Below are 24,911 nucleotides of genomic sequence, written 5' to 3'. Positions count from 1 at the left end.
GACAAACCCTTCCTTAAAGGGGTTGAATGTACCTGATGTGTTTTTTTTTATCATTAATGGTACTTTCATGGTCACCATCACTGAGACTCGCTTAATATTCCAGATTTTGTAACTAAATTCAAATTCAACCATCTGCAATAGTGGAATTTGAACAGAGCAGTAACCGGGTTTCTGGATTATTAATTCAGTGACTTAACTAGTACGTCACCATCATTGCCTAATATGGAAGAAAAGTAAATTGTGTTAGATCATGGTTAATGCTTATAGTCACAAGTCTCAGTTGTTCCAAATTCATTGTGCACGAAGTCTGAAATTTGTGCTACATCACTATTTATCTTTTTTTTGTAAAAATAGTCACAAGGCAACCATGATCATAGTCATCATGACCATAACCACGATCATGACCATGATCATAATCATACTCATGGAAATCATGAAATCTCTGAAGATCTCCTCACAGTACATAATGGATTGTGGAAAGGACTTACAGCTCTGGGTGGTATCTACCTCCTTTTCATCATTGAACACTGCATCGGCATATTCCGTGATCGCAGAGCCAGCATGGTAAGATCGAAATGTATGCATTATTACTGAGAATTCAGTGTTCTCTTTCCTATGCTTAAATGTGAAAGTTGTCTTAAATTGCACCAGAGCTGTATGTAACTATTTATGCCAGTATGACCCCCCAACTATAATTTCACCAATTCTGGAACTAATGGACAATATGACATTCCATTTTAAGTTTGAGAGTAACATACCCCAATCAGAAACAAGAATCGTCAAGTTAAAGCTAATTATCTAGCAGTGGAAATACAAGTGCAACATATGAGAAAGGCAAATAGAAGGTGGAAGTGCATTTGATGGTGACCCTCTCAAAGCTAGATTGATTATCCCATTCCTGACACCAGCCTGAATATGATAAGGCACTTAAGTAACTATCTTAAAGATAGTATCTGCACGGGTTTCCTCTGGGTGCTCCGGTTTCCTCCCACAGTCCAAACAATATGCAGGTTGGTGAATTGGCTATGCTAAATTGCCCGTCGTGTTAGGTGAAGGGGTAAATGTAGAGGAATGGGTCTGGGTGGGTTGCTCTTCAGAGGGTCAGTGTGGACTTGTTGGGCTGAAGGGCCTGTTTCCACACTATAAATAATCTAATCTAATCTAATCTGAATGCATAGACAGATGGACCATCTGCTCTTCCTTTAAAATTTCAGATTGGTTGAGGGTGTACACAGAGGTGGTAAAAAAGTCACCTATTGGATTTTATGAGGCTCCCCCCCCCGCCAACCACCAAACTGGTCAGCAGGGTAGTGAAAATTCCAGCCCTTTGAACTTGTCATTCAGCCAATTTTGCACTCATGCTGTCACTGTTTCTTCATTCCACTGGTTTTAACATTGTTAGCGATGCTCATCACTGCTGCAATTGCACGTGTTCAATTCTTTGTAATGCAGAAATCCAAGTCTATTTAGCTGCAATTGATTAGAAGGCAAGACTTTAATGTTTTGAAATCCATTCACAATGTCTTGTTATATTTGAATATTCAATTACTAGAACAAAAAGAAATGGCGCAAGCAGAAAGTTCTGAGTGGAGAGGCAGCAGTGGGCCGAAAATTGTCAGACCATCAATTGAATCGTAGATCAGAAGGTGAATGGCTTGACCTTAAGACCATGTCTGGTAAGTGTATTTGTTAAGTGTTCAGTATATCAACAGTCGAAGTTTTTGAGATGTGTAATGACCTCAAAATGTGTCTTCAACAAATTCACAAATGGGTTACTTAGTGCAATGTAAGATCTGGAATTGTGATATTTATTTGTAATAGGAAGATCTTAGTAATCAATTTTTCATTTACTTTGCTCGAAAGTTGGTGGTCAGGATCTGATCAATTAATTTTATTAATCAAGATACAAGTTTAGCATGATGGTTTTGGGGAGTGTAGGGATTCACATTTCTCAATTGCATGAAGCCCCCCCACCCTTGATGATGGGCCACGTAAAATTCCCTGGGTGGCCTTCTCATCCAGCCGGACCTGTCTGTGAATTTGAGGTGGGTGACGCCCAGAGAAACCCACCACCCTTGCTATGTTAATTGAGGCCCTTAAGAAACAAATTATTGGCCCCTTAAAGGCAGTTTTTTTCAACTAACAAGAGGAATCCAGCAACAAAGATCATTGTACTCTGACCATGGGCAGGAAAGGTGCAGCATCCATTACCTACCCCCCCACTTTTGACACCAACACTCGCCATCAGATTCTCCCATTCAATCGAGTGTGGTACTGAAAAATTACAGCAGGTCAAGCAGCATCCGAGGGACAGGAGAATTGACATTTCAGGCATTAGCCCTTCATTTCATCACACGTCATTCCTGATGAAGGGCTTATGCCCGAAACGTCGATTCTCCTGTTCCTCGGATGCTGCCTGACCTGCTATGTGTTTTCAGCACCACACACTCAACTCTGATCTCCAGCATCCTCAGTCCTCATTTTCTCCTAGATTTTCCCATACAGCCTGACATGGCCATCCTGATTCTCCCCACTTCCCAAACTTACTACAAGAAACCCCCACACCTCGATCCTGGGCTCCAGAGCTGCTTGTAATCCCAGCAAAGCCCACTACTCCTAGTAGTGCTGCTGTGTTTACAAAACTGTCAGTGGCAGAATCTAAGGTGGGATTTTGCCTAAATGAAGGATGAAAATCCTGCATCCTTGATGCTTCAAATAGCTGCAAGACAGCCATAATCAGGTATTCCTCACCAATTTATCCAATAGCAGACAACCATAAAATTTTGCCCACAGATTTATACTAAGATCTGGCTTAAGGTTGAACACCATAGTAACTTTTAGAGATCCCCACTTTACACCATGTTACAACAGAGGCTCAGCAACCTTTTATGGTTTGGGATGGTTATTTGTTGTAGCATTAAAGGTCTGCTTTTCCTCTAGTTCTATTAATATCAGCAATGGGTTGCCAATCCAGGAATCACATCTCAAATTGCACTAAAGTCATGAACATTGTGAGCTCAGGCAATCAACCGCAATTTAAAATGTACAAAAATGACCGATGAGATTGACAGTCTGGTCTATCTGGCCTATCCTATATATTTTGCTAAATGCATCAAAATAAAGACAGTCCTCATACACTAACAAGGTATGTAATCTCCTGCAAAAGATGAAAACCTAGATCATTTAGAAATAAAATTTGAGCAATTCTTCTCTGAACTCCTTAGGCCATCAAAAATTAGTTTGAAATTGTCCAATTAGTCATCACAAACCTCATTAGCGATGAAATCATACATGGGCAGAAGGGAGCAGCAGTTGCTTAGATATCTAATTCTGTTCACTGGAGAATGGAAATGCTTACCAAAGTGAATGATAGATGCAGGTGAAAACTCAGATCTAAAACGTAACTCCATTGCTCTCTTCAAAAGATGCAAACAATCTGATTACTGCCAGCATTTGCTGTTTCTTATTGAAGAGTGTGTATTTGATTCTTATTGGTTTTGTTAAGAATAATCAAGGAGCTCTTAGCGTGCAATCAATTGGCAACATAACATTGTGTCTATCATGATCCAAAATGACCCAGGTTTCTACCTTTCACACCCCTCTTGGTATTGTCCACAAGTCTGGAATTGTGATATTTATTTGTAATAGATCTTAGTAATCAATTTTTCATTTACTTTGCTCAAAAGTTGGTGTAATTCCACATTTCATTTGTGTGAAATAAGTTGTCTCAGGGATGTACTGAAACAACATCTTTTACCCCTAGTGAGGAAGATTTTAGCCTGCAACTTTACAATCCCATTCAAAATTTTCATAACCCTTACTCTTCCGAGCAAAATCTCCTGCAACGTAACTCTTTTTTACTATTCACAGGAATCCCTCTCCCAAATTAGTTGCATTTCTCCTGTCACAATTAGTGACCACTTCCTTGATCTCATTAATATAATTAAAATTTGTCTTTTAATCTTCCTTATTCCCGCCCCCCTGTACTTCTATCAGTATACTTTATCCTCCTTTTCCACTGTCTTCTGCTTCCTTACCCTCTTAATTTTTCAGCCCTAGTGGAAAGCAGATCACCACAATTTTCCTTCGATAAAGGTGCATCCCTTCAAATGGTTTTGGTAAAGATGTAACAGTTTTTAAGCAAGCTTGGAGATGGAAGTGGGAAAGAACAAAAGGGAAAGCCTATTTCAGCTTGGAAGGAAAAAGTAATTAAATGACAAAAGGAGGTGATTGTGCAAGATGAAGGGATGTTAATACAGCAAGACATAGAAAATTTGTCTAGAGGAGGTATAAATGCAATGTGCAGAATAATTGCCAACTGCTGCTCTCCAAAACCAAGAATATACTTAAAAGAAAGAATAGCAAATTTTATGATCTGAATGTTTTAAATTCAATACTTTTGAAAATTTTAAAGTGCATCATTGGAAATTAAAGTGCTTATCCTCCAACTTAGACTTCCTCATTTAAGAGGCTGAATGATTTGGAGATGCCAATGTTGGACCGGGGTGTACAAAGTTAAAAATCACACAACACCACGGTATAGTCCAACTGGTTTATTTGGAAGTACAAGCTTTTGAAGCGCTGCTCCTTCATGAGGTAGTTGCTGGCAGGGAAGTCAGAGTTGGAGTGAGGTGAAGCAAATATTTAAAATAACAGATGGTTGAAAGTTCAGGGTCAGACTTGTGGACTGAATTGTCACTTAATCAACCTTTTGATCGCCCCAGTTGAGGCCACATTGTGAGCATGATTACCATATACTAAATGGAACTAAGCACATCGCTGTTTCACCAGAAAGAAGTGAAAAGCCTAAGGAAGGTGGCAGTAAAAGAGCATCCCCTGTATTAGCATGGGAAATTTCTGTGAAAATATGTGGGTGATTTCAAATAAATGGAATAATTGACAACTGAATCAAGGGTGCCCCATCAAAATAAATGTGACAGAGATGGAGAAACTTGAATAATAGAATAGAATACTTACAGGAAGTGGGGTTTCACATTGTGTAATCACCTTGCCTGAATAAATAAAGTTCAGTCATCACAAGAAGCTTGACACCACTTAGCCTGCTTGATCAGCACCCAAACCACCACCTTCAACATTTGCTTTCTTCAACACTTGCAGAGTGGCAGCAGTTTGTACCATCTACAAGGTACACTGCAGTAACTCACCGAGGCCCCTTCCACAGTACCAAACAAACCCACATCCTCTAATGCGTGGAAAGACAAGGGTAGCAGAATTCTATGAACAGCACCACTTGCAAGATTCCTTCCAAACCAAAACACAGTGACTTGGAACTGGCTGTTCCTTCATTGTAACTGACTCAAAATCCTGGAACTCCCCTTTCTAACAGCACTGTGAGTGTACCTACATGTGATGGATGACTGAGAAGGCAGCTCAACCTAATCTTCTCAAGGGCAAGTTAGAGATGGGCAATGAATGCAGGTTCAGCTAATAATACCTACATCTCGTGAAAATATAAAGAGGTGGGGAAGAGGACTTTAGTGTCAGAATGAAGAATATTCCAGATATCTCAACGAAAGGCAGGCATACGGGTTCCTATGGCAATGCAGTTTATTTGGAAAAATTGAACAATTTTCCCTTAACTACACTTAATGTGGAAACAAATTAAACCAGGCAGAGGAGAGTCATGGAATTTGGTGAACTGGCCTCTACACCTCCTCCTACTGCCCCTCGACCACGACCTCACCTCCCATCACCAAACCATCATCTCCCAGACCATCCACAACCTTATCACCTCTGGGGATCTCCCATCCAACCTCATAGTCCATGAACCCCGCACCACCCAATTGTACCTCCTATCAAAGATTCACAAACCTGACTCACCAGGTCAACCCATTGCCTCAGCCTGCTCCTGTCCCACTGAACTCATCTCTGCCTACCTTGACACCATCCTGTCCCCCTTAGTCGAGGACCTCCCCACCTACGTTCGGGACACCATCCATGCCCTTCACCTCCAAGACTTTTGTTACCCTCTCCCCAAAGCCTCATCTTCAGCGTGAACATCCAGTCCCTCTACACATCCATCTGCCATGACGAAGGCCTCCAAGCCATCCCTTTTTTCCTCTCACGCCATCCCAACCTTCCACCGACGCCCTCATCCGCCTGGCTGAACTGGTCCTCACCCATAACAATTTCTCCTCCTAATCCTCCCACTTCCTCTAAACCAAAGGGGTAGCCATGGGCCCCAGCTATGCCTGTGTCTTTATCAGATACATGGAACTGTCCATCTTCTGCAGCTACACCGGCACCACCCCCACCTGTTTCTCCGCTACATCTGTGACCATATTGGTGCTACCTCATGCTCCCATGAGGTGGTTGAACAGTTTATCAACTTCACCAACACCTTTTACCCTGACCTCAAATTCACCTGGACCTTCTCACAGACATATACCACTGACTCCCACAGCTACCTAGACTACACCACCTCTCACCCTACCGCCTGTAAAAATGCCATCCCTATTTCCAATTCCTCCACCTCTGCCGCATCTGTTCCCAGGATGATCAATTCAATTTTAGAAAATCCCAGATAGCCTCCTTTTTCCAAGATCGCAATTTCCCTTCCCTCGTGCTCAACAGTGCTCTCCAGTACATCTCCTCCACTTCCTGCACCCTGCCCTTGAACCCACCCATCCCAACGCAACAAAGACTGAACAACCCTAGTCCTCACCTGTCCCCCCTTCAACCTCCGTATGCATCGCATCATCCTCCGCTACTCTGCCACCTACAAATGGACCCCATAACCAGATATATTTTTCCCTCCCCACTCCTATAAGCATTCCAGAGAGACGATTCCCTCGTCAGATCCATGCCCCCTCCCCCCCCCAGCCCCCATCCCACTCTTGGCACCTTCCCCTGCCACTGCAAGAAGTGCAAAACCTGTGCCCACACTTCCCCCCCCCCTCACCTCTGTCCAAGGCCCCAAAGGATCCTTCCACATCCAACAGAAACTTATCTGTATCTCCACCAATGTCACCTACTGTATTCGTTGCATCCAGTGTGGTCTCCTCTACATCAGGGAGACAGGATACTAACTTGCGGATCATTTCAGAGATCATCTCTGGAACACCTGCACCAACCAATCCCACCGCCCGGTGGCTGAACACTTCAACTCCCCCTCCCACTCCACCAAGGATATGCAGGTTATGGGCCGTCTCTATTGCCAAACCCTTAGCACCCAACGTCTGGAGGAAGAACGCCTCATATTCCGCCTTGGGTCCCTGCAACCACATGGAATCAATGTGGATTTCACCATTTTCCTCATTCCACCATCCCAATCCCACGCCTCCAACTCGGCACTGCCCTCCTGACCTGCCCTCCATCTTTCCCATCTATCTGATCCACCCTCCTTTCTGACCTATCACTTTCTCCTCCACCTTCATCCACCTATCACATTCTCAGCTATCTACCTCCCAACGCCAACCCCCCTCCCAATTATCTCTCAGCTCCCCCAGCCCACAAGCCTCATTCCTGGTGAAGGCCTTATGCCTGAAACATCGATTCTCCTGCTCCTCAGTTGCTGCCTGACCTGCTGTGCTTTTCCACCGCTGCACTCTCGAGAGTGATGGAATTGTCTTGAATGGAAACGGATTGACCTTCTGTTTATGGGAGACACAATTGCTCTCAAAATGAATTAGTGAGGACTAAAAATGTGGAGAGAATGGATATCCATGGTAAAAAGGAAATGGTCAATTCAAAAGGTGATATTGAAAATCTTTGTGAGGGAGGTTTTGAATGGAACTATTTATCAATATAATAATGTAGCATAGGTAGCAAAACGTTCAAGTACACTATATAATAATTAATTAATTTCTGATTTTAGGAACAGACCAACTGGATGGCTTTGGTGAGCAACATGATATAACCCAGATTACTGACCTTGATGGTACCTTAGGATCCCCATCAAAGATATCTGTTGCCCCTGATTTAAAGTCTGTTTACATTCATGACTCACAAAGTGAAATTGATTATTGTGCTGCTAACTATGATGTTAAAGTGAAACCTAAAAAACATTCAAACCATTCACATCATTCACATGGCCACTGCCATTCTAATAAAGAGATGCAAGATGCTGGAATAGCGAATATTGCTTGGATGGTTATCATGGGAGATGGCATGCATAACTTCAGTGATGGCCTGGCAATAGGTAAGAAAATGAAATTGATTGCAATATCAAAAATTACATGATAGCTTTAGTAGTGTCTAGAAGTAATACATTAACAAAATTTGCTAATATCTTTAATCATTAAAAGCACAGATTAAATATTTGAATTGTATCTCTCTAAAACTTGAATTTCTTCAATACAATTCTGTAGAGCGTCGATTGTTTTGTATCACCATAGCTAAATTACAGTTTGCATTATTGCTAATTAAATTTTGTGTACTGAATTAATTTGTGCTTTGTAAGATGTATTCCACTTCAAAAATCATGGGCTGAATTTTACCATAAATCAACTAAGAGTCAATATCGGAGTTTCAAGGCAGGTTTCTCTCTGTGAGCTCTGGCAAGTTATCTCTCACTATTTTACGTTGCTCACCTTGTTATGTAAACACCAAGCCTCTATACATTGTGGGGTGCTATCTTGTGCTCACTGGCAGTGGAGATAATCATCACTGCCTGGACCTTTCAAGGATTTCATATTTAAACCCTAGCCGTACACCGAGCCAATTTGCTGCCGAACAAGAAATGCCCTTAACAGTTACAGTGTCAGAAGAATTGCCCAGAGACAGCCAACAGAGATAAGTTGGCACCCGAAATTGGTTACAGGAACCTGGAGGGTCCTGATCAATAGTATAGTGAAGAGGGCCTTTTTTTGTCAGGACTGTTAGAGGAGATCACGCTACCAGATCTTTGCCAATCTGGTGTGAAGTTGCCACTTGGGTCATTATGATATCCATGGTCCAGAGAAATGTCCAGCAGTGCAGGTAGAAGGGTAATGACGTACCTGTACTCTGCAAGGGTAAGTTCTAGCTCTTTGTTCTGTTGTTATTCTCCATCTGTGCCATTATACCCACCTCCCACCGTCTTATGATCTGCCACTTGGGTCATTATTGTATGCAGGATCTTTCCTCACTTGCTTTCCAACCCACTGCATTCTGGAACTACTAAGCTGTCATATCCTCTCATTAATCCAGAATGCCTCACAATCTTACCTCTGCCTACACCAACACTAACAGCTATGTCAAGCAGTTTCACCTCATTTAATCCCTACCTTTGTCTTATTCCAGGAGAAAACATCCCACAATAGGGCAAAAAGTGCCAAGGCAAGGGGGGGATCCTGACCTTCATCTCTTCACTGCTTCTGAGAAGGCAATCCTTGCCTTAGTGGAGAGGACTATGGCTGATCATCCAGTGATGCCAAGACCTGTTGTGTTTTGGCAATCAAGTAAGATTAAATGGCTACAGTGCTCTCCTGTTACCTCCATTATGAATGCTTTCTTAATGTGGCCAAACCTCTAACCCCATCTTGCAATCATTCCCTTTCTTGTCTGCTGCAGAGACTGGTGGCATCTGCATGGTAATCATCCCCTAAGGATGTCGCCTTCTCCTCCACCTCTGAGAGAGCCACAGGTTCTTCAGAGGAAGCACCCTGTGCCTGTCCCCACATCTTCCACCAGCTCAGATACTGATACTTTGCTGGGTACTTCAGGTAAAATACAGCTGAGAGCACATGCTAGTGAGTATATCACTGTCATGTCTTCAAAGCTGCCAATAGAAGAAAGACCCCAGGTCACTGGCACTCAAAGAACTGCTGGTGACCAGGTCCCTGCTCGGGCCGAGGCAAGAGAGAACCCCATGTTGTCAGTCATTAATAAGTTCCTTCACATATACAAACAAGACACAGGAGCAGCAGGTATGTTTGTTGGAAGCATTTGCAAAACTGATTTAGGAGTCCACCAGAGCTATCTGCATGGTACCCTATTATCCTACATTTACCCCTGCCTAATGCATCTAACCAATGGCTAATTCACCTCACCTGTTGAGGAAGCAAGCCTGCTTCTGAACAACACACACTTCTGGATGTCTGGTCCTTTAGCCACAAACATCTCGCATGGGGGGGAGGGGGTGACGACTTGGTTAAAACACCAAAGCTAAATGTTCCAATGTATGGGAAGGTTCTCTACACCCTACCTACAGACCCTAGGACTGGATGTAATGAGATGGAAGAAAAATAAAGATCTTGGTGTGTATGTAGAAGGCATAGGTGAGACTTCATTGCAGATACAGTAAGATGTTTGTAAATATATTTTTCCTCATCAGCTGTGTGAGAGAATGTTACCTTAGCTGTAGGTATTATCCCATCTGCATCTCAGCATTCTACTACGAGTTGCCCATCGTAGCAGAGGCCTCTCATAACTCTCTAGACTTTCAGTGAATGATCCCCTAAATTGACTATGGCCCACCTCCCTCCACTCTACACCCCCCGCTCCACTCCCCCACCCTTCCCCCCCCCCCCCACCTTCCCCCCCCACCTTCCCCCCCCCTCTCCACTCCCCCACCTTCCTCCCCCCCCCCCCTCTCCACTCCCCCACCTTCCCCCCCCCCCACCTTCCCCCCCCCCCCTCTCCACTCCCCCACCTTCCCCCCCCCCTCTCCACTCCCCCACCTTCCCCCCCCTCTCCACTCCCCCACCTTCCCCCCCCCCTCTCCACTCCCCCACCTTCCCCCCCCCCCTCTCCACTCCCCCACCTTCCCCCCCCCCTCTCCACTCCCCCACCTTCCCCCCCCTCTCCACTCCCCCACCTTCCCCCCCCTCTCCACTCCCCCACCTTCCCCACCTTATTCCCCCCTCCACTCTACCCCCCCGCTCCACTCTCCCACCCTTCCCCCCCTCCACTCCCCCACCTTCCCCCACCTCCCCCCCCCGACCTCCCCCGCCCTTCCACTCCTCCCCCCTTCCCTCACCTCCCCCCCCACCCTTCCACTTCCCCCCCCTTCCCAAAATAAACCCTGACTGATTTAGGGAGGCTGCCCCAACAAAGTATTAACCAGACCCCTGACTATTCTCACTGCAGCTCCATTACTGATATGCTGCTAATCCCCAGACTGGTTGCGCTAGATCTGCAAGACTGACAACAGCCCACTCCCTGGAATGCACTGATTTGGACTCCCTGATAGATGTCTCCAGCAGCTGCCTGGCAATTTCTAAGATCTTGGACTGTGATAGAATGATATCTTTGATTTACTGTGGTCTGACTTCCTGACTACTCCCCTCTGAGTTTTTGTTGCATACACAGCATGGTGCCATTTAACAACATGTCAGCCCCCCCCTTAACTGATCACTTGACAACTGTGACATACTGCCTGGCTTTGTGCCTACAGTAAAAGGCAAAGTCACACAGAAGGACTGTGAGCCTTTAAGTTCTGAATGAAGCAGCATAGCACAAAAATGCAAGATGAGGCATGGCCTAGATTCTGTGAACAACAAGTAAACACAAAGTGAGTAAATGCTAAGAGCCATGAGCTTGATGATTGTACCTGCACACAAAACAGCTTGGCAGCAGCATTACAATACAACGTGTCTCCAAAATGCAGTATTGAAATGGTGAACAGTATTGTAAGTGAAACAGATGTGCCATGATAATATGGTGAGGCTGATGCATGTCCAATACCAACATCCAGAGATGGAGAGATGCAGGCATTCACTGCCCATGGAGCTACCATGTACCCAAACTGACTTTTATACCTCAAAGTGTCACCACCAAATTTCTATCTGCCATGTGGGAGAATGACAAGCTGCATTTAAAATGATTCGGTAACAAATGGGCTTCTTGTCTCTGACTAGCAAAGTTCTTGTCTCGCCATTCAACCCTTAGATGGAAAAAATCAGACTTTTATTCTCAACAGAGAATCTCATTGTTCCAATCTATCCATATTTCACTAATTGACTCACCATTGCCCACATTAGAAAATTCAGCTCAATTTTTAATGTTAACGGAAGCTTCTTCCTTTTGAAAATCTGCTTCTTCTGATTATAAGCAAGAACATGCAGGGAAGTGGAATGTTCTGGATTAATTGTTGTCAATATCACTATTTGTGTAATATGCTTTATTTTGAGGGTCAATTAGATTGAGCACCTGAAACTCTAATTAGGAGAGGAAAATTTGAATATTTTGGTCTTAACTTCAGGTATGGAATGCCTTACTATTATGAGAAAACACTTTCTCTAGATTTCAAATGTATTCCATAAGCTGCTGGTAGACATCTGAAACTTTAAAGCGTGTATGCATTATCTAAATAAACCAATTAATTTTATCATGTACTTTCTAAGGGACAGCTGTAGTCATATGGTTCCAGTGTATGAGATTTGTGGAAGTTTGAGCAGAAAGTTGCATTTATAAAAATGGTATAATAAAGTATGAATAACAGTTTGTGTTTTTGAGCAACATTATCTTCTGACAACTCCTTTTGCATTGGACAAGTTTCATGTCATGCATGTTATGACTAAAAGTCTTTAAAAATGAGGCTAGTAATTGCAGTAATACTTCTGACTGTACTGAAATTAAAGCTGCATAGCACTTTTCACAAAATCCAGATGTTCCAAAGCCCTTTCCAGCCAATGAAGCAAATGATTTTTAAGTTGAAATGTTTAATATTAAATGTATTTTGTGTTCCTTAACTATGATTTCTCTTTCTTATTGGTATGCAGTTGCAGGAAGTTTAAATTATTTAAAATGACTTTGTTTTAACTTCCAGGAGCTTCTTTCAGTGCTTCCATCACCGGGGGGCTGAGCACTTCCATCGCAGTATTTTGTCATGAGCTTCCTCATGAACTAGGTAAGTTTTTTTTTGTGACTTCTATTAGCATAAAGTGTAATACCATGGGATTAAGCAGTTCATTTACTTTTTTAGGTGGAGGGAGCATAGGACCACATGATATAGGAGCCAAATAAGGCTATTTGGCCTAAGAATGCTTTGCCATTGGATCATGGCTAATGTTTCTCAAACAAAAACAAATTGCAGATCAGGCAGCATCTGTGGAGAGAAATCAAAGTTAGTGCTTAGAGTTCAGCAACCCCCTCGTCCATCGAAACTCCATTGAGTACAGACCCAGAGTCCTCCACCTTTCCTCATGACAAACCCTTCACCCCCAGGATCATTCTTATGAACCTCCTCTGGACCCCCAAAGTCAGCATATCCTTTTAGATGTAGGAACCAAAATTGCTCCCAATATTCCAAATATGATCTGACCAGAGCCTTATATATTGCTGGGTCTATATGTCTGCTCTTGTATTCTAAACCTCCTGAATAGAATGATAAGATTGCATTTACCTTCCTAATTACCAACTGAACCTGCATATTAAATGTTAAGAGAATTCTAAACCATGACTCTCAAGTCCCTTTGTGCTCAGGCTTCTGAAGCCTTTTGCCGTTTAGAAAATAATCAATGCGTTTATTCTTCCTATCAAACTGCATAGTTCACATCTTAAATACAGGAACAGTTGGCCAGAATTTAAATACCAAAAATAGCAAGGCCAGACTAACAAATTTCAATATTCTGAGAAATAAGAGGCAATTTTGGTTCCTTGAGGGAAGGAAGTTAAAGCCATAGTCTTCATTAGTATATATTTCCAAACAAAATATCATGAGTAGAGACATACATACATAACCACCAGCAAGAGAAAGTTAAGGTGAAGTCTAATAGAAGTTTATAAAATTAGAAGAGCCTTTATAGTGAACTGGGAAAAATAGGATAAATATTTGAAACCGATGATGGCAGTTATGAGAAGAGTGTGGGGAAGTGTGTTGAGTCTTTATTGGCTCTAATAAAGAGTAATCAGAGACACTTAGATGCATAGTCTCATGTTGTAAACATAATTCATAACAATTGTTGAATTTCCTTTTGAGATTCAAATATGGTGTTGAATGTAGAAGGTTCTCCCACTTTCTCATAAGATACTACAGAAACTGGCACTAGTTTGTCAATATCCTTCACAGACCAATTTCAGGGTGCTCTCACCTGGAGTTATAATAGATGACAGCTATTTTTGTTACTACTTTATATTGAAGCTCAGTTTGCCAGTCTCATTCTTTGGGATTTTATCATTCACAACAGGTTAGAGAATTTTTTTAAAAAAAAACAAAGGGATGAACTTTAGTCTTCCTGTGACTTCTGAAGTTTAGGATGTATTTTTAGACCCATTGGTTTCTTCTAGATTTGCCTTTCCATGTACTACCACTTCCACATTGATTTATAATGATATGATAAATCTAAGGTGTAAAGCTAATTTCATCCACAGATTATGAGTAATGTGCTCTTCCATGGACTCTAGCAAAGTCATTTTAATTTCTTAACAGATCATAAGAATATCATTCAAAAGTCATACAGCTGTACAGCATTGGAAACAGATTTTTTGGTCCAACTTGTCCATGCCTACCAGATATCCTAAGTTAATCTAGTCCTATTTGTCAGCATTTGGTCCAAATCCCTCTAATCTTTCTATTCATGTACCCATCCAGATGCTTTTTAAATGTTGTAATTGTACCAGCCTCCACTATTTCATCTGGCAGCTCACTATATACTGTATACATCATCCTCTGCATGAAAAAGTTGCCCCTTAGGTCCCTTTTTAAATCTTGCCCCTGTCACCTTAAACCTATACCTTCTGGTTTTGGACTCCTAATCTGGACAAAGAATCTTGGCTTTTCAGCCTTTCCATGCCCCTCATGAACTTCAGCCTCTAACGCTCCAGGGAAAATAGCCTCAGCCTATTCAGCCTCTCCCTTTAGAGGACACCTTCCAACCCTGGAAACATCTTTTCTGAACCATTTCAAGTTTCACAGCATCCTTCCTATAGCAGGGAGACCAGAATTGAAGAACTTAAATCAAGTGAATCAATGTGTCATGAATCTTCATTCTGCTGTTTTAAATTATTCCGTTGCTATTGCTTTCCATGTTATACAATTTCCATGATCCCAAAATATATGGAACAATAAATTGTCACACCATCTTATCCATTTTCTTACCATTTATTTTCTTTCCAAAAAGTGTAGTCTTGGAACACTGCAAAGAGGAGATATTGCTAATTACTTGTGCTTTCACCATGCAAAAAGACTCTGGATAAACCAGATTGTTCATTTCCACCTTAGTTCATTTCCACACCTCACAGACAGGCTTAGATGATAAAGCCTATTCCATGTTTCAAATAGAACATAATTGATCTGCACCTCAAGTCTAACTACATTGGTTGAATGTCCCTGAATTACCCTTGCCTAACAAAGAAACAGAATAATGCTGAAAATACTCTGCATCCATTTCTCTCTCAATGAATGTTGTCAGGTCTGCTAGGAGTGGGATTTCTCTCCCTAGAGAGGAGAAAGTCATTATCAGGTGGATTGGCACAGCTGAGTTACTCTTCCCTTCCTTAGTCCATGCATGACCATCTTTACCAGTCAACTAAAATCCTTAAGTGGTCAATTAATTTTCACTTAAGGCTGTCAGGAGATCATTGGCCCAATTACCTGCTTTCCTGGTAGGCATGAAAAGTGGCTGCCTGACAGGAGAAACCATGGTGGCCTGCCTTCTAGTAGGGTTGGAATGAGGTGGCATTGCCTCTATTGTCCAAAAGAGTGGGCCCCTACCTATAACACTAACTCACTTCTCATGACTCCCATGCAATAATACCCTCCCAAAAAAAAAAAAACATGCCAGTCCAACTCATGGCCACAGTTGGAGCTGCCAGCAATGCTATCCAGCTCCCAGTGCTGGTCACTTTGTCCAGCAGCTTTGGGAAAGAAGAGACTTCACTGTCAATGCTCCTGACAGGCTGGGCAAGCCTGCTACATGCCCTTCAGTGGCTGTTTAGAGTTTGACCTGGCAGGCTTTCTTGCTAATGGTGTGGGGATTAGCCATCCCTGAAGACAATCACAGCCACACTTTGGCAGAGAACACTAGATCCAGTTTAATGTTTCAGGTTGGTGACTCTTCAGAAAAAAAAAAAGTCTTGAGAAGTTACAATTTTAGGCAAGGAAAGTGAATGAGTGAGCTAAGGACAAATGGCAAAGTTTGTCATAGCTTAAGAAATAAAATGACAAGATGTAGATAGTGAAAGGCAAGAGATGAGCAAGGAGCCAAGTAAAGAAAGATGATAGTGGAGTGGTAAATGAGAAAGTAAAATCACAAGCAACAGCTGCCATCCAGAATTAAAAAGGACAAATATGAAATGAGGAGATTGAATCCATTAAGATTATATTTGCTAGAGTTCAGAAGAATGGGAGAGGGGAACCTCACAGAAACCTAGAAATAGAACCAGACAGGTGTTATGACATGGTGTAAACCCCTCAGCTAATTTAAGCCCAACACACAGAAGCTTATCTGTTAAATTTCAAGAGGTAAAAGAACTCCAAGGTCACTATTTAAAGTAAAAATTAGCAATTTTATTCTTTTAAGTCCAACAGAGAATATAAAACAGCTACTTACAACTCCTTTCTCTTTTATCTCCCACTCTACAATACAGGTCCAATAAATTCCCTCTTACATTTACAGCAAAATCAATTTCAAAACCAGCTAGAGTCTTCAGATGTCAAACTTTCTCTGTAGATTTCTCTAGGTCAACTTTGGTGTTCTGCTGCACAAATTTCTTATAGACAGGTACTTTTCAGAGTTATCCAGCCAGCTGTCTATTTGTTGGTAATTATTGCTGTTCTTCCCCCTAACTATTCAAAATGTCTGATTTTTATACCCCAAAACATCAGCTCATTTCATTGGTTTAATGTCAACCCAATCAGTGAAATTCAAATTTAATTGGATTTTGGTATCTGAGGCACAATTTAAACTGTTTGTCCAAATGTGAATTTGTTTTTGTTCCATGGCAACACAACTCTAGCTATTTATTTCAACCAAATGTTGCATTCTTAAATTGTTCACCACACTATGTGCTTCTCTAAGGCCTTGCCAACTTCCTCTCTTTCTTAAAGGTACATGCCCACACCTTCACAACACAGGCTAGCTGCAAGAATGATTTTCTCGACGGCAGTGGAGTGCAGAACCAAGGGTCACAGTTTAAGGATAGAGGGTAAATCATTTAGGATTGAGATGTGGTGAACCTCCTTCATCCAAACAGTGGTGAGCCTGTGGAATTCGCTACCACAGAAGGCAATGTCCAAAACATTGTGTAATTTTAAGAAGGAGTTAGATGTAGAACTTAGGGCTAAAGGGATCAAAGCATATTAGGGGAAGCGGAAACAGGCAATTGAGATGGATGATAAACTATGATCATGCTGAATGGCGGAGCTGGCTCGAAGGGCCAAATGGCCTACTGGAGCACTTCCATCTGAGCTGCCTGTATTTGGACCCAGCGACAGTGAAGGAGTGGTGACATATTTTCAAGTCAGGATGGTGAGTGGTTTGGAGGGGAACTTGCAGGTGGTAGTGTTTCCATATATCTGCTGCCCTTGTCCTTCCAGATGGAAGTGGTTGTGGGTTTGAAAGATTCATCTAAGAATCTTTGGTGAATTTCTACAGAGCATCTTGTGGAAAATACACACTGCTGCTACTGAGCATCGGTGGTGGAATGAATGGATTTTTGAGAATGTGGTGCCAATCACGCGGGCTGGATGGTGTCAAGCTTCTTGAATGTTGTTGGAACTGCACCTATGCAGGCATGTGGAAAATATTCCATCACATTCCTGACTTGCGCCTTGTACCTGGTGGATGGGCTTTTGGGGAGTCAGGACATAAATTATTTGCTGCAATATTCCTAGCCTCTGACCTGCTCATGTTGCCACTGTATTTATGTGATGAGTCATTAGAGTTTCTGGTCAATAGTAATGCTTAGGATGTTGATAGTGCGGGATTCAGTGTTGGTAACGCTGTTGAATATCAAGGAGCATTGGTTAGATTGTCTGTAATTGGAGATGGTCGAAGCATGGCATTTGTGTGGTGCAAATGTTATATTGTCCAAATCTTGTTGCAATTGAACATGAACCACTTCAGTGTCTGAGGAGTTGTGAATGATGCTGAAAATTGCGCAATTATCAGGGGTTTTTGAAGCAGTCACCCAGTAAATGCTGAGCTTTTCCAGCAATTTCTGTTTTTGTTCCATCGAATCCAGTTTTGCTAGGGCTCCTTGATGTCAAGGGTTATCACTGTCATCTCACCTCTGGAATTAAGCTCTTTGGTCCATGTTTAAATTGAGGCTGTAATAAGATCAGGAGCTGAGTGGTCCTAGTGGAACTCAAACTGGCATCACTGAGCAGGTTATTGATGAGCAGGTGCTGCTTGATAGCACTTTGTATCTGTTCACTCATTTTCAATTATTTATATACTTGAACCCTAAATCTCCTTCTCATCCACATTTCCTAGCTTCTCACAAATTAGAAGATAGTCTTTTTTGGATCAAGATTGATGACATTACACTCTCCAACTTAATGTAAGATTATCTCCTTGACTCCACTTCATTGCCTGCCCCTGAAGCCCTTGTTGATCAAAAATATATTGAACTAAACCTTGAACATGTTCAACAATCTAGCATCTTGTTCTCTCTGAATGAGAATTACAAAGATTGAAGACCCACTAGGAGGAAAAAAAATCTGCAACCCCCTAATTTTAGATTCTCTTATGAGCGTAAAGCCAAATCTGCTCAAACTTTTCTCATAAATCAACCTCTTCATGTCAGGAATCAGCTTTAGTCATCATTCTAAATTGCCTCCAATGCAAGCACATTCCTCCTTAAGTGAGGAGGCCAAACCATGCACTGTGCTAGGTTGGGTTTCCTTACTTAAAGAGGAATGTGCTGTATATAGCACCAATGCTGTATATAGTTGTAATAAGACTCCCTTCCTTTTGTTCTCTTCTCCCTTTTGTAATAAAGTCTACATTCCATTTGACTTCCTATTTATTTGCCAAATCAGCATATTCATTTTTGTGCAAAGGAAAGGCGATTTTAAAGTGAAATCAGAGGTGGCTCCCAGCCAACAATCTTATGCCCAATCCTCTAGCAATGTCCAATTACTTGATCAGGCATTGCCTTTGATTGAGGGATGCCACCACTCACTGAGGTGATAAGCTACCTGCGTTGCAGCAGCTTTCACAAACATTTCATGGTAATAGGTCTGCCTATCACTGGGTTAATCCCAACAACAATGGCTGAGGCCCTTAAACTGTCCTTAATTGGTCACTGAAGATCTTCATTGACATGATAAAAAAGATGACCATGGATGTTTCTGCCCAACCTTTTCATCCAGAACCTAATTCTGGTAGAGGTGGGAAGGTGGCAGGGTTAGGTAAGCCACCATCCTGCCTAAATTCATCCCAAAGATGCCTTTTGTGGTCACGAACTTATCCCGTTCAAGCCTTTTGCAAAAAGCTATCATGTGTAGATTCACCTCGTTGAGTTGAAAGGTTAAAGAGCTGCTCAGGGTCGGTAGCTCCTTTTATTCATGGTTGCATGATGCATTTAGTAGTCAATGATACATGTCCTCCCAGTGTAGAGCAGATCATTCATCCTTCTAGGTCATTGATGAAATTTTCCTTGATGTACCCAAAGGCACTGACCTCTACAGCAATCAAAGTCTGGGCTGTCCAGGTTACTCAGGATCAGATGGCTTCTTGTATTCATCTATCAAAAACAGTACATATTTCCTCCCCTGTACGTCCTGCTGGATGCCTTTCTATGGAGGTGTCGCTAAAGTGTGGATCTGTCTGCAACATTTCCAGTCTGCACTGACCTTGCATAGTTCCTTCAAGCATCAGTTTAGGCATGGAGATCATTGTCATGGCCGAGTGTGCACTAAGTAATAAACAAATGGCCAGACCATGTGCTTCAGATGGTCCCAATTGGAGACATAAATTTTCACAGGAAGAAGTCTGGTGTATTTCTATGTTCAAACTATCCTTTTCCCACGTTTAACAAATGGGGAGTAACTAAAAGGATTGTATTCGAACATCATGTTTACTCTAAATATAATGTTAACCTTTTTAGTCAAACCATTTACACCAATAAAAGAGCCTTGTTAATCTAAAGGAGAAGTAAATTAAAAATATTAGTAGTATTAAGAATTTCTGAAAGTTAGATTAGAGGATTTGTGTCCTTTAAGTATAGACGTTCAATGATAGTTTGTAATATGGAGACTCTTGTTATCTCAGCTGAATCATTTTGCAGAGGTGACATTAATGTTGGCTTTATTCTACTAATTTTTTTTTCATTGTCTGTGGTGATATATGCTTTACCCCAAAATGAATATTTTCATAACAATATATTAATCTGGGCTATATGGAGACTTAATAGCTGCTGATAAATGCACTTGCTATTTGTTTTTGGCACTGCTGTTTAGAATATATGAATGCTTAGTTTGGTTCCAATACACTGGAATAAATGAATTAGTCACCATCAACCTTAAGGACAGTATGAGAGCATAAGGTGTTGGATTTGCATGAAGAAAATCACATGGGGCTCGACTGAATCTGTCTGTTGAATTTAGCGCTATCGTTAAAAATTTGTTGTTTATATTTATTTAGCCAATGTAAATGGGCTTGACGTTAGTCAAAGAGATGAGATTGAAGAGTGAGGATCTTAGCCATAACTTAACTCTGTTAAGGAGGCCCCTGCCTAACATAGTTGGCGAGTTTACAACTATTGCAGGCAGTGTGTTCCATGCCCCTATCACTCTGAGTAAAGAAAATACCTCTGACATCTGTCCTATATCTATCACCCCTCAATTTGAAGCTATGTCCCCTTATGCTAGCCAACACCATCCTTGGAAAAAGGCTCTCACTGTCCACCCGATCTAATCCTCTGATTATCTTGCATGTCTCAATTAAGTCACCTCTCAACCTTCTTCTCTCTAATGAAAACAGCTTCAAGTCCCTCAACCTTTCTTTGTAAGACCTCCCTCCATACCAGGCAAAATCCTAATAAATTTCCTCTGAACCCTTTCCAAAGCTTCCACATCCTTCCTATAATGCAGTGACCAGAACTACACACAATACTCCAAGTGCGACTGCACGAGTTTCTACATCTGCAGCATGACCTCATGGCTCCGAAACTCAATCCCTCTACTAATAAAAGCTAACACACCGGATGCCACCTTAACAGCCCTATCAACCTGGGTAGGAACTTTCAGGGATCTATGTACATGGACACCGAGATCTCTCTGCTCATTTACACTACCAAGAATCTTACCATTTGTCCAATATTCTGCATTCCTGTTACTCCTTCCAAAGTGAATCACCTCACACATTTTTTGCATTTAACTCCATTTGCCACTTCTCAGCCCACCTCTACAGCTTTTCTATGTCCCTTTGTAACCTACAACATCCTTCGGCACTATCCACAACTGTGCCAACCTTACTTCCAGGTCCTCATCCAGGTCATTTATAAAAATGACAAACAGCAGTGGACCCAAAACAGATCCTTTTTGATCCAAACCGCTAAATCGCCTTCAATTCCATGCCTCCATATTTTGTGTACTAGCCTACAATGGGGAATCTTATCAACTGCCTTACTGAAATCCATTTACACCACATCAACCGCTTTACCCTCATCCACCTGTTTGGTCACCTTCACAAAGAACTCAGTAAGGTTTGTGAGGCATGACCTACCTTTCACAAAATCGTGTTGACGATCCCTAATCAGCCTATTCCTACTGAGATAATTATAAATCCTATCTCTTATAACCTTTTCCAACACTTTTCCACCCACAACTGTAGTAAGGATCACTGGTTTATAATTACCAGGGTTGTCTCTACTCCCCTTCTTGAACAAGGGGAGTACTATTCTGGTACTATTCCTGTAGCCTCTGTTTATTGTGAAGAAAATTGCTTCGATTGTAATAATTAATCCTGTGTCTTTAAGTCCTTGCCACCTAGGAAGTCATAACCTCTCATTTCCCATGCCACCTATACACCCTCAAATCCCAGTATCCACTATCTACAGATAATATCCAAGCTATTACTCACCATATCCACCAATGCCACGTAGAGGAACATGCGTGCATTGATAGCAAAGATCCCCTACAAGTTGTGTCAGTGTTGCCCTGCTGAGTCTAAGTGCATTAGCCATTCTTGGAGTAACAAAGCATTCATTATAAGGCCATCTAGATAAATAGATGTCTGGCCATCTATTTTAAATGCTGGTATGAATACAACTGTCCCTACTGTGGTTAAAGTGTTATAGGGTATGAAGTGGCACATTGGGGACATGGGGGTGAGTGTAAAGCAGTCCTAACATCCCTTTATAAAACAGGGCCAAAGTCTCAGAGTGATGCCTTTGAACCAGCCCACCTCCAATGTCATCTCTGGTCTTTGATTGTCTTCCAAAGCAAAAAATATTTGTCAAGAAACCTTTTCTGTTGATGGAATTGTTTTGTACAAGCTGGACAAAGAAGAATTAAAAGAATTTTGCACCAGTAATTAGACAGTTAATTTGTATGACTGTTTCAAAATTGGTTGAGTAAATGACACAAGATGTTTCATTTAAATAACATAGAATATTAAAAACATTAAAATTCAAAAGGGGATCATATAACTTTGTGACTTAATAATTCTCTTTCATCTCTCTAGGTGATTTTGCTGTTTTGATTAATGCTGGAATGTCTGTGAAACAGGCCATTGTTTATAACCTCTTGTCAGCTCTGCTTGCATATGTTGGTGTAGTAATAGGTATAGCTGTGGGACAGTATACTCATAACTTAACCCAGTGGATCTTTGCTATCACTGCGGGCATGTTCCTCTACGTGGCATTGGTGGATATGGTGAGTAATAGCTTGGACATTATTCATCAAACAAATTTGATTTTTAGAAGTCCAATCTTAATTAATTAAATTGAACCTAATTTTAAATTAGCTTGCAAAATTTCTTTGTGAAGACTTTCAAAAAGTAAATCTTTTAATATATTACTTAAAAGCATCCAAGGGAATATTTAAACATTAGTCTGCTGGTATTAATTTTTTCTGCAGAAAGTCAATAACCTCAATAAACTTGAAAATCTGGGTATGCATAATAATGAAGAAGCAGGTAATAGTTTTTGTTCTGAATCTCGCCCCTCCTTCATCAGTGTACTTCCTTCACGTTTGGATGCGTGAAATGACCAACTTTGTTTTCAACAGTTCCTTTTTTTTTTGCAAATTTACCACTACTCACTAAGTTCTCTCTCATTATGTACAAATTGAGTTGCACTAAAACAAACAGTGCAGAGAAGTGGACTTAAAACATCTACTTACATTAATGTAGTCATTTGCAAACCTGAATGAAAGTTCTCCAAAGCAAAAATATTCACTTCACATTTGTGTGTGTTAATTTTCTTTTTGAATTTTTCGAGTTGAGAAGGACAATGGCTATAAATTATATGGGTGATGGTTACGAGAGGGATATCCTTGAACTGCAGCTGATTTTCACTAACTTTCACTGCTGACGCAAGGAACCTCAAAGAAAGAAGAATTGCAGTTGTTTCCAGGGCAGTAGCAGAACGTTATCTGTTCCTTCAGAGAGAGATAATGGACCTGACAATAAACAACTCCCACTTTCTTAAATTGCAAGCACTGGCCTTTTAAGGTTAAGGCTGCAGTCAGATTTTGAAGCTGCTCTGCTTTTAAATTTGACTTCCATTTTGTGTGCTGTAGAAGTAGTATCATCGTTCACATTTCTCTTGTGGGTGGGGACCCTACATGAATAAATAACCCCAAATTAGAAAATACGATGGTAGTTGGTGTGCTGGATGAAAATTCCCCCCCTCCACAATCCCAACTGCTTCAAGTAGGCAGTGGGAATTCTCTCCCCACAAGTCTATTGCTCAGAGCTATAAGCCTTTGTTGCAATTGAAGGTCCCCTTTGGAAAAATAATTCTACGGGACATCTTTATTTCTCTCCCAAAAATTTTGCTTTCCAAGTGAAGACATTTTTGAAACCAATAACCAATATGCCTGAGTTGCACAACTCAGTAATGACAGCTAGATAGAAAGTTTGTGGGCTATTATAGAATTTGTTTTTTCTTGAAGCTTTTGGGTCCTGTTCATATAACATAGGATCATGATGTAAGTTTGCTCCCTGAGCTGGAAGGTTTATTTTCAGATGTTTCGTCACCATGCTAGGTCACATCATCAGTGAGCCTCTGGTGAAGTGCTGGTGTTCTGTCCTGCTTTCTATTTATGTGTATTGATCTGTTAAGGTGGGTGATGTCATTTCCAGTTCTTTTACTCAGAGGTTGGTAAATGAGGTCCAAATCAATGTGTTTATTCATGAATTTCCAGTTTGAATGCCAGACCTCTAGGAATTCCTGTGCATGTCTTTGTTTAACCTGTCCTAGGATGGATGTGAAAAATATGTTGCTGGGAAAGCAGGTCAGGCAGCATCCAAGGAGCAGGAGGATCTTTTTTTTCGCAGCAGGTCAGGCAGCATCCATGGAGCAGGATGCTCCTTGGATGCTGCCTGACCTGCTGCACTTTTCCAGCAACACATTTTTCAGCTCTGATCTCCAGCGTCTGCAGTCCTCACTTTCCCAAGGATGAATGTGTTGTCCCAGTCAAAGTGGTGTCCTTCTTGGTCTGTATGTAAGGATACTCGTGATAGTGGGTCATGTCTTTTGGTGATTAGTTGGTGTCCATGTATCCTGGTGGCTAGTTTCCTCCCTATATGTCTGATGTAGTGTTTGTTACAATAAGTATTTTTCTTCTGACGCTCGTTGTTTCTGAGTGCTGCAGTGTGTTGTGACCCGTTTAAATAATGTCCTGATGCAGGTCCATTTGTGGGTGTTGGGCTGATTACTTGTGTAGTTAAGTATTTGGTCTTTGTGTGCTGCCTTCCTGTAGACGTTGGTCTGCAGCTCTCCATTAACTGTTTGTTCCACAGTGGTATCTAGGAATGGGGGGAGGGGGGGGTCGCTATGTTGTTGTTCTCCTCTTTTGTGAAATTTATGCCAGTAAACATGTTGCTGATGATGTTGTAGGTTTCCTCTAATTT

At 41.6% G+C, this 24,911-nt stretch overlaps 1 protein-coding gene across 4 annotated transcripts in view; it reads left to right on the top strand.

The window, feature by feature from the left end:
- slc39a10 (solute carrier family 39 member 10) overlaps positions 1-24,911 on the top strand; it is an 86,133-nt gene that overhangs the window by 34,418 nt on the left and 26,804 nt on the right. For 2 of the 4 annotated variants that reach the window (XM_072578960.1, XM_072578959.1), the window contains exons 5-9: positions 355-564; positions 1,553-1,676; positions 7,838-8,161; positions 12,713-12,793; positions 22,518-22,708. In XM_072578960.1, coding sequence (XP_072435061.1) covers positions 355-564; positions 1,553-1,676; positions 7,838-8,161; positions 12,713-12,793; positions 22,518-22,708 — 930 coding nt within the window. The remainder of the gene's footprint in view (positions 1-354; positions 565-1,552; positions 1,677-7,837; positions 8,162-12,712; positions 12,794-22,517; positions 22,709-24,911) is intronic. The other 2 variants (XM_072578962.1, XM_072578961.1) reach the window with 1 other exon arrangement.

Source organism: Chiloscyllium punctatum, chromosome 10, assembly GCF_047496795.1.
Source record: "Chiloscyllium punctatum isolate Juve2018m chromosome 10, sChiPun1.3, whole genome shotgun sequence".
NCBI classification, from domain to species: domain Eukaryota; kingdom Metazoa; phylum Chordata; class Chondrichthyes; order Orectolobiformes; family Hemiscylliidae; genus Chiloscyllium; species Chiloscyllium punctatum.
The sequence above is the reverse complement of the archived record's forward strand: the minus strand, read 5'-3'. Positions and strand labels throughout refer to the sequence as shown.